Source organism: Castor canadensis, chromosome 5 (genome assembly GCF_047511655.1).
Source record: "Castor canadensis chromosome 5, mCasCan1.hap1v2, whole genome shotgun sequence".
Taxonomy (NCBI): Eukaryota; Metazoa; Chordata; class Mammalia; order Rodentia; family Castoridae; genus Castor; species Castor canadensis.
Genome location: NC_133390.1, coordinates 165,679,475 through 165,692,477, shown reverse-complemented (window position 1 = coordinate 165,692,477; position 13,003 = coordinate 165,679,475). Strand labels below are relative to the sequence as shown.

At 43.9% G+C, this 13,003-nt stretch overlaps 1 protein-coding gene across 11 annotated transcripts in view; it reads left to right on the top strand.

Annotated features, from left to right (window-relative positions):
• Ptprt (protein tyrosine phosphatase receptor type T) overlaps window positions 1–13,003 on the top strand; it is a 1,025,960-nt gene that overhangs the window by 268,807 nt on the left and 744,150 nt on the right. For all 11 annotated transcript variants that reach the window (XM_074074791.1, XM_074074788.1, XM_074074793.1 and 8 more), the window contains exon 2: window positions 2,130–2,255. In XM_074074791.1, the coding sequence (XP_073930892.1) occupies window positions 2,130–2,255 (126 nt within the window). The remainder of the gene's footprint in view (window positions 1–2,129; window positions 2,256–13,003) is intronic.

Here is a 13,003-nt window from a genome sequence, read left to right as displayed (position 1 = left end):
TTAGAAAGCTTCTTGGGCTGCTCCAATGTAGCCATTCTCTCATCCAATCCCAACTGCAGCTTTCATGGCACATGTGTAATTGTGTAATTATTCATTAACTTGCTTCATTAGTTTTACTATAAGTTTGTCTCAATAAACTGTAAGGGCATGCCTCTGCTATAAATCACTGGATAGCCAGTGCCCAGTACTGTGTCTGTTCTACAGTAAGTGCTCAGTTTAATCCTTGTTGTGGTGATAGAGCCCTTGCCTAGCAAGTACTAAGCCCTGAGTTCAATCCCCAGTACCACAAAAAAATAAATCATCTTTGAGTGAATGAATGAATATGTGAAGACAGATATTTTAGTCTCTACTATTTCATCAGTCACTCCCTCCCCCACTCCCCCCCCCCCCCGGCCATATCCCAATGAATCTTCATTGGTGATGCATTGGCATCACCTGCTTAGGTTTTTCTTTTGGCACCCCTCTCTCCTTTTCCTTTCCTTTCCTCTTTAGCTGCTTGTGTAGTGCCTACCCCCCATTCCTGTTTTTTAGTACAAAGCAATTTAATACTATCAACTCCTGCACCACCAAGATCGGTCCAGCTCTCCTCCTATCCTATTGAATTCGTATTGCCTAGCTCAATACTCACTGGGGTGTTACAGTCTGTTTAGGCTGCTATAACAAAATACATTAAATTGGGAATTTATAACCAGTAGGAGTTTAGAGCTCATAAATCTGGAGGCTGGGGAATCCAAGATGCTGCCAGAAGACTCAGCATGTGATGAGGGCCTGCTCCTCATAGATGCCGTCTCTGTGAACTTATGAGCAGAAGAGATGAACATGTTACTGAGAGCCCCTTTTATAAGGGCATGGATCCCATTCATGAGGGCAGAGTGCTAATGATCTAATTATCTCCCCAAAGTCCCAACTCATAATACCATTGCATTGGGGGTTAGGTTTCAATATTTGAGTCTGGTGAGACACAGACATTTAGTCTTTGGCAGATGTGGTTCTATGTGTGATGAGGAATGTAGGGGTGTTTAAAGGAGGGGAGGACATGATGACATCTCTGAGCATCAAGGAATCAAGACAGAGACAACTGAAATGATGAGCTGGGGTGTGAAATGGATCTGGGAGACCAGCCATGAGATCGCTGTAGGACTGAGTCCTGCTAGTGCCCCCTTCTTTTGTGTAGCCTCAGGGCACTCCCTGGAATACCCTTCCCACTGCTCTGTACTCATGGAGACCCTCCGACCTTTCTCTTCCTCCCCTTCCATCTTCAGAATATAGTGGGTTCTGGTTTCTCTAACATCTCTTCCTTGGAGCCTCCATTCTACATCTCTTTCATTGTCACCTTGAGGGGACTTATAGTCCTACGCGTATATGCTTGGGGCATCCTTATCAAAATCAAATGAACATAACTTATTGTGAAATGCTGGCTGGCCCACAATTAAAGGGAGAAGCTTGAAACATCGTTAGCATTACCAACATTGACTTTACTGTTTTCCAGGGGCACCATTACTTCATTCCTCACCTATTTGCTTCTTCCTCCATGAAACATGATCTTTCAGCTGCTTTTACAGAGCAGGAAGTGGGCATTGAGAGTGGACTCTGTACCAGCTGTTTTTCACATGGGAATCCATTTAATGATCTATCTATGTAGTAGATGTTTCTCTCCATAGTATAGGTGGGGAAACTGAGATACACAGGGGATTAAGCACATGGCCTGAGATCACACTGCTCTGCAAAGCTGAGGTGGTGGTCTTGTTTTGCTGGACTCTGAGGCTAGTGCTCTTTCTGCTACCTCCTCGCATCCCTCCCTCACTGTTGCAGGAAGCAATTACAGAGGCATGCCCCGGCATTCATTCTTCCTACTTAGAATGAGGAGTTGCTGTTTGCTTTCTCAGGAAGGAAGATGGAAATCAATGTAACTAGCCTTATTAACTTTTTCAAATAGGCGGGCCTGGAGATGCCAGCGCCTTTCCTGAGAGCACCAAAGCAAATATAAAAATCCAATTTGCTCACCTATTTTTAAAAGTCTTCTCCCAAGTTTAAAATTCAAAGCTGTAAATGAAGAGCTGATGAGATAGGAGCAATGAACCAAACCTGAGACACGAGGATGTACTTACCCATCTTTCTTTTGCCTGCAGGCGGCTGTTCCTTTGATGAGCACTATAGCAACTGTGGTTATAGTGTGGCTCTGGGGACCAATGGGTTCACCTGGGAGCAGATTAACACATGGGAGAAGCCAATGCTGGACCCAGCTGTGCCCACAGGTAGGTGATCTGTCATATCTGGGACTGTGATGGGCATGGGTAACTTTTACAATGACTCATGAAGAGAGAACGTTTACATGGATTAAGTTGTCTGACAGGGCAATAGATAACTCTGTAGGTAGTGAGTTCCCCATGCTTAGAGGTATTCAAGCAAGGTTACAAGTCACTTGGATACAGGGACCTTTACAATTTCTTTTATTCATATGTGCATACAATGTTTGGGTCATTTCTCCCCTCTTCCCCCTGCCCCCTCCCTTTCCTCCCTACCCGCCTCGCTACCAGGCAGAATCTATTTTGCCCTTATCTCTAATCTTGTTGAAGAGAGAATATAAGCAATAATGGGAAGGACCAAGGGGTTTTGCTAGTTGAGATAAGGATAGCTATACAGGGAGTTGACTCACATTGATTTCCTGTGCATGTGTGTTACCTTCTAAATTAATTCTTCTCAAATTAACCTTTTCTCTAGTTCCTGGTCCCCTTCTCCTATTGGCCTCTGTCGCTTGAAAGTTTCTGCATTAGTTCCTTTGCATACAATTTCTTTTAACTGAGAGTCTAAGCCCTGACTATTGGGATTTCAGGGGAAGAAAGAGCTTTGGAAGGATCTGAGGTCACTCCTTCCCTCTAGGCCACATAGACACAAGCATGTACATTAGGGGGCTTCCACAGTCTGATTATTACTCAGAAGGTTAGTGTCCTGACATCCTGTATGCCAAACTCACTCTTACCCTTAACCAATGGGGCTGAAAGCCCAATGTAAATTCTTTATGGACACCTACATGAGGCAGGCCTATGAGAAACACACCTGGCATATTTTAGGGGAAGTACCTAGGGGAGGTGTACTTACATTCAGGGGGAACACCTTTAGAGGGGTATGCCTGGGTAAGGTAAATCTTGAAGTTCACCTGGCAAACTTCAAGCCAGGAAGACTTGCAGCTCTGAGAAATTTAAGACAGTTGGAAAGAAAATTGGCTGTTGATGAAGAGAGGCCATTCTGTACAGGTCTTTCCCACCCAAGGGAAAGTGTGTCCTTAATAGCAACTATGTAGAGACACTGTCTTGGTTTTCCCCCAGCCCCTTGTGGAGGCTCTGTTTCCATGCTTTTTGTCAGTTCACTCTGCCTATAAACATTGGAGTTCTTTTGACTTGCTCTGTGCTCTTTTCACGGATGCTTTTACCACCTCAGTGGCTTCAGATACTATCTACAAACTGGTGCTTCCAACATTTAAGCCTCCATATTTAGACTGACACAGTATACTGCCAGGTTGCTATGTCTTCTTGACCACCTCTAGGAAAGGGGTTTTCTTGATGTCACTAAGCTGGAGGTAAAGAAGATGCTCAGAGGTGTTCAGGTGAGAAAGTGACCTCACTGATGATAAGTTTGGCTCCATAGTAGGAAGCCATTGATGTCTCTACATAGTTGCTATTAAGGACACATGTTGTATCAGTTTCTTCTGAGTACTGACACAAGACTTTGGTATAAAAATGTGCTGTAACACAAAATTGACCATTTCAGATCTGGTAGGACCTTATTTGCCTGAGCAGAGTCATCCACAGCTAAATATTATTATTATTATTATTATTATTCATATGTGCATGCAATGTTTGGGTCATTTCTCCCCTCTGCCCCCGCTCCCTCCCTTACCACCCACTCCGCCTCCTTCCTCTCCTCCCACCCCCTGGATACCCAGCAGAAACTATTTTGCCCTTATCTCTAATTTTGTTGAAGAGAGAGTATAAGCAATAATAGGAAGGAACAAGCGTTTTTGCTGGTTGAGATAAGAATAGCTATACAGGGCGTTGACTCACATTAATTTCCTGTGCATGTGTGTTACCTTCTAGGTTAATTCTTTTTGATCTAACCTTTTCTCTAGTTCCTGGTCCCCTTCTCCTATTGGCCTCAGTTGCTTTAAAGTATCTTCATTCACAGCTAAATATTATTAAGGTGAAAGGAAACAGGCTCTATGTCTGTTGCCCCATCATGATTTTTAGTAGTGTTGACTTTATTCTCCAACATGTCCTGGTTTAGATACTAGACTCTTTCCTCCAATTAGAGAGCCCATGAACCCCCCAAAAATGTGTTTTATGTGCTCTTTCTGCTCATCATTAGTACACTTGAAGTCTTGTAGGATCTTGTAGGCTCTTCAAACACAACAGCTACAAATTTGAGGGTTTTGTTTGTTTGTTTGAGATAGGTTCTTGCTATGTTGCCCAGGTTGGCCTCAAACTTGCAATCCTTCTGCCTCAGCCTCCAGAGTGGTGAGATTACAGGTGTGTGTACATTCCCCATTCCAGGTATACTCCATTATCCTTCTCTTAGGAAAGCCCACTTTACCTAATCAGGAGCTGATTCAGAAGCCCAGAGACCATTCTCTCTTTCCTATCAATCCCTTGTCCTAGTGCTTTACCTCCTGAGTACATCTTGGGTTTGCTAAAGACTTCCACCTCCACCACCACTTCCTGGTGCAGACCACTTCTGGCTTTCTCCTGGGTAACTGAGAAAACTTTCTACCAGTCTCTTTGACTTTGACCTTAATCTACCCTCTGAACAGAGGCCAGTGAGATTATTCTAGAATACAGGCCTGCTCATGTTCCCTTTTCCCTACCTCCTCCCTTTCTAGTCCCTGCTTAGAGACCTTTGAGGCTTCCCATCCTTCTAGAAAGAAGACCAGAGCCCTGCTATTGCCTCAAGGCCCTGACAGTTGATCCTACTTCAAGGTCTACTCCCAGCTGGGTCTGCTTCCCCTGTGCTCATTTCACACTGGCTCCTGTTAGTTGCCTGAATATTCTGACTTCTGCCTCACACAAGATGGCTCTTCTTCATGGACTCTTTCCTGCACCCTGTTCCCCTGTCATCCTCTGCAGACTTTGGTCTAGGTTGGCTGTCTTTGGAATGATCTCTTTTGTACCCTGCCATGCACCTTTCCTCACTGCCATGCATCGTGACTGGCATTATTTTTTCCCAGATGCAAAGTCCTGTGTGACTAGAGACCAGGACAGGGTCATTCACAACTGTATCTCTGCACATGATGCAAGTGTATCATGCAGAGTGTGTTTAGAACAACAGTGTGTTGGATGAATGCATGGGCGGATGGCAGATAGTCTTAATTAAGTGGGTTTGTAATGAAGGAATGAATGATAAGCTATTAAAGGTCTTTGGGTGCTCTAAACTGATCATTTATTTTCCCTTGGCTGGTATCCTTCCCATCTTACAGATCAGAAAGCCAAGGTTCTGGGCAGCTGAGTGACATTGTTACCTTCCTCCCATGCCCCTGACTTTCCCCAAAGACACAAATCTTGCTCCCAATCTTAATTTGCTCAGCCCCTCATTACAGCAGAGTGTCATTTCATAAATATTGGATTGTGCTAATACAATCTTCTGAGCTTTTCTAAATAGAGGCATTTGATAATAATCACTGAAATTATTCTGTCATGATGTGCCTGTGGATTTCAGTGGCTCTGTGTGCTGCTTAGGCAGAGAAGCATGAAAATGAATTTGGAGTAGACGAAGCTGTTTGTTCTTCTCATGGGCAAAGGCTGAATTTTTACTTTTCCTTCTGTAAATCCAGCCATTTCCATCTTTTCTGAAAAGATCCATCTTTCTTTTTTTCTAGCTTGAGTCTGTTTATTCAGATGTTCTACAGCCTTTCAGCAGTCCCCTTTGTGTGACAAACTCTGTGCTGTAACTTAATTGGGGTGAACCACAACCATGTCATTTTGGCATGGAACCCCTCCAGTGGCTTGGCACATAGGTAAACTCTGAACTCCTCACCATGGGCTCTAAGATCCTTTTTCTTCTTTACCCAAATGCTCCCAATATCCTGGCTGTTTTTGGCTTGTTGAACATGGGATATTCCTTTGTGGCACAGGCCTTTGCACATGCTGCTCCCTCACTCTGGGATGGTTTCCTCTGCCTTTCAATTGTCTGATTTCTTCTACAGAGATGTTTCCTCGTTTGTCAACCTAAAGGTCTCCCTCATTGTTCTACTTGAAATATCCTGTTCTTTGCTTTCAAAATCCTTATCATGGATATAATGTATTAGATTTTCCATTGTTGTGACAAAATACTTAAGAGAAACAACTTTAAGGAGGAAAGATTTATTTTGGCTCATGCTTTCAGAGGTTTAGCTAGATCCATTCCTGTGTGCTTAAGGTGAGGTAGACCATCATGGTGGCAGTAGCACAGGTGGAAGAGGCTGCTTACCTTATGGCAACCAGGGTCAGAAAGACAGATGGAAGAAGTGGCTGCCTTCAGGGGCACCTGGGTAACTGAGAAACTTCCCCCAATTAGGCCTCATCTTCCTCAGTTTCCTCCACCTCTCAATAGTCCATTCAATTATAAATCTATCAATGGATTAATGTATTGATGAGGTCAAAGTCTTCATGACCCAATCACTTCCCCAAAGTACTTGCCCTAAACATTGAATTGGGGACCAAGTCTTCTTCAACACATGAGCCTTCAGGAGACATTTTATATCCAAACCACAATACATACAAGTCACCTTATTCTAATTTTATACCATAGCCAAATAAACCTGGAACCTCAACCCCTCTGCCCCCATCTTTTACTTGGGGACCAGAGTGAGAGTGAATGTGACCTGCCTGACAGGGTGTGGCTTAGGCAGTGTTGGTTTTCTTAAATTCTTCTCTGGTTTCTACAGTCTCTGAGACTAAACTAAACCTGGCTCTTCCCTCAAGCTCACTGGTACTCAGTGCTGCTTCTTAAGGGGAGCCACCCAGCAGGTCGCTAGCCATGGGCCATGATAGGCAAGAGAGGCTTTTCAGTGCCCAGGATGCACTGCTGTCTAGAGGTCTTGCTCACCTCCTCCAGGTCAGCTCTCAGAATACAGGGCTGTACACTGTCACTACCATCCTGTTTTTCATCTTTCCCCATGGGAAGCCCCTAGGACTGGCATTCCAATACTCAGATGTGGTTTTCCCTGTCTCATCTCTACTGGAGCTGTCACAGGGAAATGGGGCTACTGCGACTGCAAACTCTCTCTGCAGTGCTCTGTGCTATCCATGGAACTAACTGGAGCTATTGCAGGTCCCTATCCAGCCCTCTAAATCCTTGGCATGGGTCATGGGTTTCTGCATAGCAGTGCTGAGGTACAGTCCAGAGCCCAGCAGGAAGGCCTTGGGTGGGGCGGGGGGCTGACAGGAGATACCAGTGTTGTTGGTATCCTCTCAAAAGGACTAAACCCTTAAATTCTTTTAAGTCTTGGGAGGATCCTTCAAATTGGGAGTGTTGAAGCTCAGGCTGCAGCCCTGGGTATGCAAGAAATGCTACATTTATTTCTCTTCCTTACATTAACTAGACTCTGACTCTGAGCTCCTAAGGAGTTGAGATGTTAAATTTTAGTCACTATTAAGGCACCTTCTTCCCTAGGGTCCTATGAATGTCCTAGGGACTTACACTGATTGTTGTGATATCCTCCAAGAAGCCTGCTGCTGTGTCCCCATGGTCTCTTTGTGATTCTGTTGCTTTTTTTTCCAAAACTGGGAGTACTTGTCCAGGTCCAGCCACCCCAGGTACCCCACCCAGCACTCTTTTGGGGATCTGCCTATCTTTAGGTGCTGCCTTCAAGCAGGGTGGGACCAGTAGACCCTTCTCTGTGCCTTACATCCCTTGCCACCTTAGCCTTCAGAGACACAGTCTTGTTGGCATGGCTTTTATGCAGCCCATGACATAATCTCTATAAAAAGCTCAGACTTTATTAAAACAAAGGGAGAAAAAGGGAAGCCTTGGCTTCAAGCAGCTTCATATCTCTGTCCCAAACACATTTCTAGAATAGAAAAGTACAAAGCCTGATAGTTACCTGATTGAAAGGGATGGAAAGAACTGGAGCCAGGGGAAATCCAGGGAAAACATAGGAACAAATACACCCCAGCAACAGGATCACTTCAGCCCATCCACTTACCATGAGAGCGAGCATGGTCTCCAGAAGACTCTGGGCCCTTGGGCATATGGCCTTGCCTTGCATAACTGGTGATGTTTATAGAGGATTGGGTCTTGGACTTTTGGCCTATTGACCTGGGAGAGAATAAGTTTCTGCTGTCTCCAGCCACCAGTTTGCATAACTTGTTATAGCAGTCCTAGCAAACTAAACCCCCGTCAATGCCATATCAACCACTTGACACTGTCACAGGAGAACTCACACAAGGGCACTGAAAGTACTGGAAATGCTGTTTCCTTTTTAGGAAATGGACACTGAGTTACTGTTACTGTGTGTCCACTCTAAACAACTGGATGAGATGCTTTCCCACATGATGTCTAACCTAATGTACTATCATTCCATGAGTTCAGACATAGTGTCATTTTTTTATTTTGAAGAAAACTGGGTCCCAGAGAAGTAAGTGACTGGTCCAAGATCATGTGTGTTTCCTGTGGTAGACCAGTCAGGCTTGAAATGTAAGCTAGTGAAATATATATTGTATACATAGTACTGTCATCAACTAAGTATCTTTTAAAATGATTTCTATTTGCAGCCATGATTTATGATGGCAAAACAGTGCATATTCATTAAAAAGCATATGCACAATAGAGAAAGCAACAAAGGACAAAATGAAAGTCATACACGCATGCAAAGTCACATATATTTCTGTTTTTCCATTTAATGCTATTTTTTTTAGCATTTTTACCATGTCATTAAATACTCCTCAAAAGCATGTTTTCTAAAAGCTTCAGTGTTTTCCATTCCAATGACTGTTGCACGATTTATTTCACCACCCTGTCTTGTTGCATATTTAAGTTCCTTGTCATTTCTCCTAATGTGCATTGCAGTGCATGTTCCTGAAAATGCACCTGTGTGCTCCTCTTCAGTGGGAATTTTCAGACTCGCTCTCATATGTACATGTTTCTCTAGTCCCTTATGTACCCCAAACCAGAACGGTTGTTTTCGAGATCTTAGGAAGAACACCATCCACATGTCAAACATGGGTGGGAAAATGTTTTGTGAATTCTGAAGCATGAAGTTAGGAACCGTGGTGGTCCCTGGAGTATACCATGTTACAGCTCTTAGCCTGGGTGCTGGATGGAGAATTTCTGGTGGGCTTTAGAAGAAATTATATCCCAATGGTATAAACCAGAATGGTCCAAACACTAGCCAATCAAGGTGGACATCAGCTGTAAAAAGCCTTATGCTGATTGGATACAGCAAGTCTATTCATGGTCTGTGTACTAAACTAGCTTGTGCTGCCTTGTGGGCAAAGACAACATTTTATTTGTATTTGCAACCACACTACCAAGGGTTAGTAGACAGCTATCAATGCTTGTTCAATGAATTGTTGTTATTAATAATTGAACTTTCTCATGATAGAACCCCAGGATGGATCTCCAGCTACAGCCTCTCTTTTGCCCTTTCCTCTTCTGTATTTTGTTTCTCTCTGTGTTTTGTTTTGGGAGTCCAGCCTCCCATCCTGCTTGCCAAATCTGGGAAATCCCAATGTGATGAGTTTTCGTGGAATGCAGAGCTCTCTGGAAGGCCAAGGTGCCAGCTACTCACTGCTTCCTGGTAGTCTGGGTGTGGCTGGACAGGTGGATGGATGAGGTCTGTTGTACCTCCTACCCAGGACTTCATGTAGGAAAGTGGAGCCAGGGGCCAGAGGCTGTGAATCAGGGTGGCCAGTGATAGTGTCAGTGCCTGGCTGCAGTGTTTGTACTAAAAGATGTTTCTGTACTTCCACTTGTTGATCACCCAGAATGCCTTTACTTTCTGCTTGGTTTTCAAGCCCCATCCTCCAGCTTCCTTTTCATGAGTTGCTTCCCAGTGTTCTTCCAGAACATTCCTAGTTTTGAGAAAGAGAATCATAATTGATTTCTCTTGTTTCAGCCACAAACCCTGCAGGTTGGCCCCGACATGCCTTTGTTGTACTTGCTGATTCCTTTGACTAGAGCCCATGTCCTGTCCCCTCCTTCCTGAATCAAAGCCCTGCACTGAGGTCACCTCCCCCCAAAAGCCTTCCTGGCACCTCACCTCCGTGCTTCCCCTGCGGAGCTCATCACTGTGTATTGTCTGTGGTTCCCACTAGGGTTGTAAGCTACTCTGGGGCATGGGCTGAATTCCTTGTGCCCTGCAGAGTGCCTGCACAAGGTGGGTGGTCTATGTATGGACTCCATTGTTGGTGGGTTCTTAGTTTTAAGGCAGAAGCAATTTCCAGAGAAGCCTGGAGAGACCTCCCTTGGGTATTTTCACCATGCCTGGGGGACCTGGGGCTGTCATTTTTTGAGCTTCTACTCTCAGCTTGATGAGGCTGTGCTCAGGATGGGCCGTGTGTCCCAGGGCTAGGTTGGTTTGGGCTTTTGTGCCCAGGACCCTAGGGCACATTCACAAATGTGTAGAGTGGCACATGTGAGAGGCTCCCTCAGAAACCTAGCATTTCTTTAATGGAGTGCTTACATTACAGGTCCAGACATTATGGACCTTTCAGTGTTCTCAATCACTCCTGATATTATTATTGATTGATTTAAAGCTGCAGGTTCTCTTGTTCCCATTTGGCCACTAGTACATTTTTCTTCCCTCTTTAATGATAAAATATTACACATTAATTCTTTAAATATATTGAGTTTGTACATATACATTAACTCTCCCTCCCCCATCTCACTTCACCCAAATATCACTATTAACAGATTAGTGTGTATTGGAAGAGGGAAAGGGAGAGTGGGAGAGAGGGAGGCAGAAGAAGGAGAAGACAAGAAGAAAGAAGTAGAGGATAGAGAGAGAAGGAATCAATGAATATGTCTTTGCAGTAATTGTAACAGAGGTCAAACTCAGGTAGTGCTTATCTTGTGGCAGGTACTATCCTAAGCACTTTAAATATATTAACTGATTTAATCCTCACTGTAGCCCTCTGATGTAAATATTATTATCTGTATTTTATGAAACTCAGGCCCAGAAAGTCTAAATGACTCATCAAAAGTTGTCATTGGGGTGCTGGTGGCTCACACCTATAATCCTAGCTACTCAGGAGGCAGAGATCAGGAGGATTGCAATTCAAAGCCAGTCCAGGCAAGTAATTCTGGGAGATCCTATCTTGAAAAAATCCATCACAAAAAAAGGGCTGGCAGAGTGGCTCAAGGTGAAGGCCCTGAGTTCAAACCCCAGTACCACGCGTGTGGACACACACACACACACCCACACCAAGTTCTCATTGACATATGATTGAACCAGGATTTGCCCTCAGGAAGTCTGAGTCTAACCTGTACTTCCTGAGAATGTGGACCATGAATAGGGTCTGAGTTCCCCAACTGTCCTGTCCTCCAGCTCCTTTCCTATCACTGTATTCAGAGCTCCTTTTCACCTTCCAAGGCTGCATGGCATTTTACCAGCTGGAGGTACCATGTTTTATTTAACATCTAAAACAGTCACGGGGTAAGAAAAGAAAAAAGCCAAATTCTTCCCCCTTGCCTAAATAAAAGGCAAAGTCTTTGTCTTCAGACAGCTGGTAGAAAAGTACTCACAAAGCATCTCCTATTATGAGACAGTCTTTCAAATCTACAACTACAAAGTTGGGAAAAGTACATTAGCTTCTGGTGACCCCAGTCAATGTGAGCTTGGGGTATTTACAAGGATCACCAAATTGATAGAAAAAAAAAGGCCAGGAAATTGAACACAGGTTTAATAATTATTCCTGAGGATATGACCAAATAATGACAAGTACTGGTAGTTGTTATAAACAAGTGTCCTAAAGATTGCTCTGAAAAGCAAAACAGAGAGCTGGGCTTGGTGGCTTATGTCTATAATCCCAGCTACTCAGGAGGCAGAGATCAAGAGGAAGGCTGTTTAAGGCTAACACTGGCAAAAAGTTACTAAGACCCCATCGTGGCAGCAAGCATAATATAGATGGGATGAATTTGGTCAAAGTATACTATATACATGCTGTAAATATAATGAAATCTTTGTATAATTAATTTATGCTAATAAAAAAATTTTAAAGAGCAAAAGTAAGCCAGGCATGGTAGCAAGTGCCCTTAATCCCAGCTATGGGGAGTCATAGGTAGGAGGATCACAGCCCAAGCGCTGGGCAAAAATGTGAGATCCTATCAGAAAAATAACTAAAGCAAAAAAGGGCTGGAGGCATGGCTCAAGTGGTAGAGCACCTGCCTAGCAAGTGAGGGGGCCCTGAATTCAAACCCCTGTACCTCCAAATAAGGCAAAAAATGAACCATGTGATCAGAATATATATCTGCTAGATAAAGAAGAACACAAATCCATTCTAATACATGCATGGATGATTGTCTTGACCTTCTCTCTTCTGTGACTATATATTCTGTCCTCTGATCTTCTTTTCCCCAAAGGTTCATGCATTAAAAGGCTTGGTCCCAGCATAGTGCAAGTGCGAGGTGGTGGGACCTTTAACAGGTGAGTCCTAATAGGAGGTCTTAGGTCATTAGGGTATGCCCCTTGAAGGGATGTTGCATGGCAACATCAAGCAGTAATGTACCGGAGATATGGTTAACAGGACAACAAATATGGCTTCCCTTCTGTCTTCTCAGTCTCCTGCTCCTTCAACTTCAGCCACTCCCAGAACCATGTGAGGGAACCGCTGATCGAGCAACTTCACAATCAAGCCTGTACTGGGTGACATTCTCAGTCTGTTCATTTGACCAGGCTGCTGCTCCAGGGGCCAGGCCTTCTCCAAGTGAACCCTTCCTTTTGGAGTGTGTGCATTGTCTTTTTAAGAGGCAGGTTTTCTAATACTTTCAATACTGTAATAATTTGAATTATCACTATACATTCTGTGAGAGTTAG